The sequence below is a fragment of the Parasteatoda tepidariorum genome, chromosome 5, assembly GCF_043381705.1.
Source record: "Parasteatoda tepidariorum isolate YZ-2023 chromosome 5, CAS_Ptep_4.0, whole genome shotgun sequence".
NCBI classification, from domain to species: Eukaryota; Metazoa; Arthropoda; class Arachnida; order Araneae; family Theridiidae; genus Parasteatoda; species Parasteatoda tepidariorum.
The window spans coordinates 22,338,809-22,345,532 of record NC_092208.1 but is presented as its reverse complement, the minus strand read 5'-3'; the positions used below and the strand labels follow the sequence as shown (position 1 = coordinate 22,345,532).

General features: G+C 27.5%; 1 protein-coding gene across 1 annotated transcript in view; it reads left to right on the top strand.

Moving 5' to 3' along the window:
• The window catches only part of LOC139425621 (neurotrimin-like), a 54,442-nt gene that overhangs the window by 34,973 nt on the left and 12,745 nt on the right, over nucleotides 1-6,724 (top strand). Inside the window, exon 3 of the mRNA XM_071181012.1 lies at nucleotides 4,394-4,601. Within this exon, the coding sequence (XP_071037113.1) occupies nucleotides 4,394-4,601 (208 nt within the window). The remainder of the gene's footprint in view (nucleotides 1-4,393; nucleotides 4,602-6,724) is intronic.

Here is a 6,724-nt window from a genome sequence, read left to right as displayed (position 1 = left end):
AAAGACATATATATATATATATATATATATATAACATTAGTATATTAATACCACTTTATTATAATTTTACTAATGTAAGGTTTTTCAGAAGCCTATGAAATATAGTGAGATAATAAAAAATCACTGTATATTGCAGCATGCCTAAATGAGAAATCTTACGCTCACTCCCTCCTAATGACATCATCATATAATCACACGACTTTGAGCATAATTATCCTTACTATTTATACATTATGGCAATGAGCGGGGAAAAACAGCAATATCTTCTAAGACCAAATAAAAGCAAAAACTTTCGTAGAGGAAATCAAATAAAAAGACGTCCCCATTTTCATAAAAAAAATTCAGATGATTTATTCGACGTTTACTATAATATTTTCTTACGATATAATATGTCATTATTGTTATAAGTTCATGTGCATAAGTTCATATCAAGAAAGGAAAAAAAATGCTAATCATAAAAAAATAATATTTATGCAGTTGTTGGTAGTTATCTTAATATATTTTTACCACTTTTAGTTTGAGCTTACTTTGATTAAAAAAAAAAAAAAAAAAAAANAAAAAAAAAAAAAAAAAAAAAAAAAAAAAAAAAAAAAACAATATTAAAATATTTTTTAAGCATTTGAAAACTTAGTATGACTTTGTCGATGAAAATAAGGATTAATGTGCAACTTAAAAAGTTTTTTGCCCTCTTTAATCAGGTTGCAATATTTGCTGCAAATATAATAAATTTTCGGTGGCTGAGTGGTAGCTGTTCGCTCTCCCGTGCCACAAGTCCTGGGTTCGTTCGTCGGGTCGGGCAAGGTTGACTCGGCCTTTCATCCCTTCAGTGGATCGATAAATGAGTACCAAGCATGCTTGGAAAACTAAACACCGGGGGTTACGCGTTCGGCGATGACCTGAGCGGAATATCTGCCGCTGCACCCCAGAGCCCAAGGTCAAGAAAACTGAGATGGCCACAGTAGGCCTTGGCCTCTATAGGCTTAGCGCCACTGAGTTTAGTTTTTTTAAAATAAATTTTCAGGTAACTTCTTAAAATTTTTTTTTTCAGGTATTTTTTAAAAGTTTCAAATATAGTATGTTTTCAAAAGAAAATTTCCTTAAAAATTAAAATAATGTTTCATGTGTCATGATTTAGAGCCTCTTTGTAAACTTTTGAGAATTGCTTGCAGTATTTTATATAAGAAACATAGGAAAGTGATACAAGGTCAACCAGTGTTAAGATGCTGTGCATTTATTTTGTGTTGCAAACAGAAACCATGGATCATTATACTGGAAGCAAGAAATAAGTAGGAATATTTTGAAAGGATCTCCATTTTCCTTTTCGATCTATTTTACTCAATTGATTTTCTGGGCAGTAAGATTCTAATATACCTGGGTTATTCAATATAGCTATTATGATCTGAAGCAAATGTTCTTTTTATCCAATAACAAGTCTGATAAAGAGAACTTTATGAGTTTTCTAAAGACAAAATGGGATTCATTTCAAGCCCTTCTTTGCATTTTAACTCGATTCTCCCGTCAGAGCAGTGGAACAGTAAGCAATATTATTTCAAATTTATATTTTATTGCTTGATGCTTTTTATGCCTTTATTTTAATGGCAAAAAAAGTTAAGAGGAAACAGAATTTACTATAAAGGTTATGAGAATATGAATTCTTAAAATGCATATAAGATAATATTTATGAACTTAAAATTAGTTAGTGGTCACATTTTGATGATCAATTTGAAACTAGATTTTTATTCGAAATACAGTTTTTCCATTCCTTGTCTTATTCATGAATGGCCTGTGTTAAAATAGATGTTATTTAAATAAAAAGAAATGGCGCTTTCTCTGAATGGATTTAAATTAATGATATATTTTGTTAAATTTATTGCTTTTAGTCTTAAAATTTTAGTTTATTCTCTAAGGATGGGTGGCTAAAACTGTAAATCTATTTTTTATTAACACAAAAATATTAATAAAAATTAAATTTATCCATTCTGTTAACTGGCACAGAAACAGGTGAAAAAAATTCTAGATGTCTCCTGATAAATTTTTTTCTGACGTCATTCAATAGTACTACCTGAGGTTTAATTCAATTTTAAAGCATAGTTCATACTTGTTTTCCCAGCCGTAGCTTGCAAATAGTTTCAATATTTATTTTAAATTTGTATTTTGTAACCGTGTCTATAGTATTTCTACATATAAAGCAAATTATTTTTATCCCTTGGGTGATTCTAAGAATATACAAAATGATTTTTTATACATTAAATAATAAAAAAAATTATGATATGTAAATTTAGGTATGAGTTGTATTTTAAAATTATTACATTTGTTTGTTTATAAACATGTGATAAATATTAAAAACAAAAAAAATAAGTTTATCAAAAATAAGTTTTGTAAATACTTGTATTAATATTCTTCCACGTGCATTTCTTCACATACATTTACATTATTCGTGTTTGTTTACATCTAGAAACAGCTTCTGTATGCTTTTAAAATGTTTTAACTCTTTGACGCAGAATTTTTTCATAATTTTTTTAATTACAGTGTATTTATTTAGTATTTTTATTATTTTTTTACTAAATTTTTCAATTATAAAAATAATTGAAAAATATTATGTATAGCACTTTAATAATTAATGGTTATGAAATGGTACAGCATGGAGCATCAGAGTCATTTTCTCCATTAAAGGTCCCGCATTAAAGGAAAAACTCGGCTTCCTTCCAAAGAATACTCATAGTTTTTCCAAGTTGCATTTATTTGCAGTTGCTCAGATCTAAGAGAAACCGTTATTTATCATCGAAGTTTCTTAATTTTACAAATTCAGTTATTGATAAATGTTTGAATATGAATGAAAAAAAAATCAAACTAATTTTTGGCTTTTATATATTAATAAAAAAATAATTTCAATAATCTAATGGACTTTTTATTAATTATTAGACTGCTTTAATAGACTGTAATAAATTTTAATTATTACACTGAAATCATTTTTAATCTGCATAAAATATATTTTTTTTTAAAATTAGAGTGTCAGAAAAATTACATAAAAGAGACACCTGTGTTATATCTCCGTCAAAGGGTTAAATCATTCAATCCAACTTCAAGGGAAAAAAATTATTTTTTCTAAGTAAAATGCATATTTACAAATGTGGTTGAAGGGAGAAATGACAGAGAGATATGTTCATTGATGGCCGGCAGGGTTCGAATCAAGGACTTTCGGGACTGTAGTAGGAGGATTTAACCATCATAGTTGTACAATCCAGTGAATTGGGAGTCAACACATTGCATGCGGCCAACTTTTCCAACAAAATGTATCACAGCTGTTATATATTAAAATTTTAAATAAGTGGTAGGCAAGATTTCATAAAAGCAACAAACTTGTCACTATCGCTACAACTATAACTACGAAAAAAAATGCGATGAATGATTGCAGTACTGCTTTTATATATATTGAATGAATTATGTTCCTAGTAATTACGAATCAATAATTTCTTTGTAAAAAGGAGCGGAAATGAAGTAATTTTGCTACAACTTTTTTAAAATTTTGTATGGATCGCGAAATTTCAAAACATATTTTGACGTTACCCGCTTGCAATGTGCTTAAAAGCTATATATATTTCATTCGCTAATAAGTTTTTTTTTGATATAGTGAAGCAAGCAAAAAGTGAAATTAAAATTACCATAATTTATTTTAAATCATTGAAATATATTACATTGAAATATATACTGGACATTGAAATATATTTGTAGACCTCGGTTTCCTTAGGACAATGGAGTGCAAGTGAGGTGATTTTGTAGATGTGCCAGTGACCTACAGTAAAAGGCTGATATTAATAGGAAATGGAGTGCAAGTGAGGCGATTTTGTAGATAAGACAGTGACCCTATAGTTAAAGACTGATAATAATAGCCATCATTGCAATAAATGTATTAACGTTTTAAGAAATTGCTTTAAAAAAATGTTATTGTAACTTTATTATGGGTGTTCAGTCTTTATCTGATTACACTGTAAGAAACTTCAATTAAATTACAGAATAAAGTATCAGCTCTTAAGTTGCATCATTCATATAATTAATCTTCACCGTAAAATATTTTACCGTACCTTATTTTTTGCAGCAATTATTGCTGTAAAAGTTACGGTATATCAGATTATTGGTTTCGTAACATAATCCGGTAGAAATGGATTTTTTGAATTGAGAGCTGGTACTTTTTACCGTAATTTGTTTGGAATATTTTTCTGAGAGTTCTTTACATGTACTGTTCACCGATTAAAAATCATGGTAAAAATGTTTGTTTTTGTATTTTTCTTTATTCCAGCTATATGACTTCTGTGTCGTGATTTCGTTTTACTTTATTTATTATGTGTAATATTGAATATAAATACGTGATAGATAATAATAATTTTCTATTTAGGTTGCTTGGATTCATACAAATCGGTACACTCTGTTAACGTTACAAAACAGAGTAATAACAAGAAGCTCTCGATTCAAAGTAAGCAACAACAGTCTCAGAACATGGTTTCTACACATTTATAACGTACAAGAAAGGGATAGAGGAGAGTATATGTGCCAAATTAACACTATTCCAATGATGACACAAGTTGGATACCTAGAGGTAGTTGGTAAGATATTATCTTCAATTTTTAAGAAATCTGAGGCTATAAAAATAATAAAATAATTGCATACCAGTTTACTAGTTTATGTTAAATATCAAAATTGGTTATGGTTTAATTTTTATGAGTCACAGAAGTGTTACACTCAAGTTCATAATCGTTGGACTTCAATTTGCCCATGAGGTGATTTTTTGTATGGAACAGTATGAATAAAATTGCTAACATTTTTGCTTAACTTGCATAGTAGCTCTTAAGAAATTATTATAAACACATTAGAAAATTTTAAAAAAATTACTTAATGTAAGAATAATATTTTGTTTCGTAAAATTAATTATTTTTTGGATGTATGTTATAACATCGGCATTTGGATAGAATGACACTGTATAACACTGGTTCAAATAGAAAATACGAAAACATAATTTTTCCCTACAGAAATATTTATCTGTAGCAAATCATCTATATTATGAGTAGTATGCATGGGATAAAAGTAGAGTAATAACAGAAATGTTTGGAATTTATTGTTAATTTAGTTAGTTTGTTCAGCTAGTTAGTTTTATGTATCCATGGTTAATAGCTAAGTCTGCTTACTTAACCTTCCATGAATTATGACTTGTGGAATACAGATACCCGATCATGTCAGAAGTCTTATTAAAAAAATAAAATAAAATAAATAAAACCAAAAAGAAGAAATCTGAAGAAAAAATTTCAAACATTCATTATTGTAGAGAGTGCTTGTTCCTCCTTATTTTTAAAAAGGATTATTAAAAGGTATGTTAATGACTCAAGATTAAATTTAAATAACTTTTTTAAAAATTATGCTCAGGATTTTTTTTACAGTTTATGATAGGGTATTAAAATAATATTTTAGCTTAAAATTGTGGAACTGTCAAAATATCAATGTAATGTTTGTTCACACGTTTCTGTGGTACTGCAATTATTAAATCAAAATTTCTGCTCCTTTATGTTTTACCTTGATACATCTTCCAATTTCTTAATAAAAATTTTTTTTGAACAATTTCATTTTTTTTTTAATTTTTTTTTTATTTAAGTCAAATTGTGTGATATTTTTCTGGAAAGCTAACATAAAAAAAACAATGATAGATGTATGAGCATAAGCTTTATTATTTTTTTCTTTTACGTCTTAATTTTTTCCTTCTTTCTATTATCTGATATTGGTTTATTCTTTTCTTCAGCAAGTAGTAATAGTCTTATAAATCTTCAAATTAGAGCCTAAAAGCCTAGTTTTGAGATTAATAGCCATTATTTAGTATAAATTGCTGTTTCTTTTGCTAAAATAGTTATCATCACAATCCTTTTACTAATAATGAAAATATTAACTTCATTTTCGAAATTTCTTTTAATTTTTAAATGTGTTATCTGTACAAAGATATTAAATCATTTTTCTATAAAATTGATTAGAAGAGAAATAAATTGTAAGAATGTATAAGTTTTTCAACTAAAAACAATTTCCGTGTATTTTTTGATTTACTTGCACATTTCTTAGCCTTAAAAATATCTCCTCAAAAATTCCCCAGGAATAATTCCTACGAACTGCACATGTTTGCATATTTTACTCTTATAGATTAAGCCATGCATTTATGATTGAATAAAAAATGTGCTTTCTCAGCAAAAAAGATAACATAATGCATTTCAATACAGAAACCATTATAAAGCAATCATGAATTAGAAGCTTACACATTTTTTTTTCAACGTTGGAAACATTCACTTATTTTTCTCCTCCTTGGATTTTCATCCTACGTTGGAAAATAGTTCACATTAAGCTTATCTTTTTATTCTATCCATGTATGACTAAAAGAGGTTAAAATTGAACTTTTTTCCTTGCTTTCAAATTTGATGGTTTGGGAACATCTTTAATCGTATAAAATGCTTATTGAATTATTTGAAGCAAAAATAACTTTTTATCTTCAAACTTGTTTTCATATATTTGAATTTTTTTTCAGTTGAATAAGGAGTGAGTCAATTGTCAAAATTAAACTAATAGAGCCATTGTATTTTACTTGCTCTGTATAATACAAACTACAATTATGGAAACCAAATTTTTCGGTGAACGGCAAAAATTACCAAAAATTGTATGTTTATGTATATATACAGTCAGTCACAAAAGTCTACAT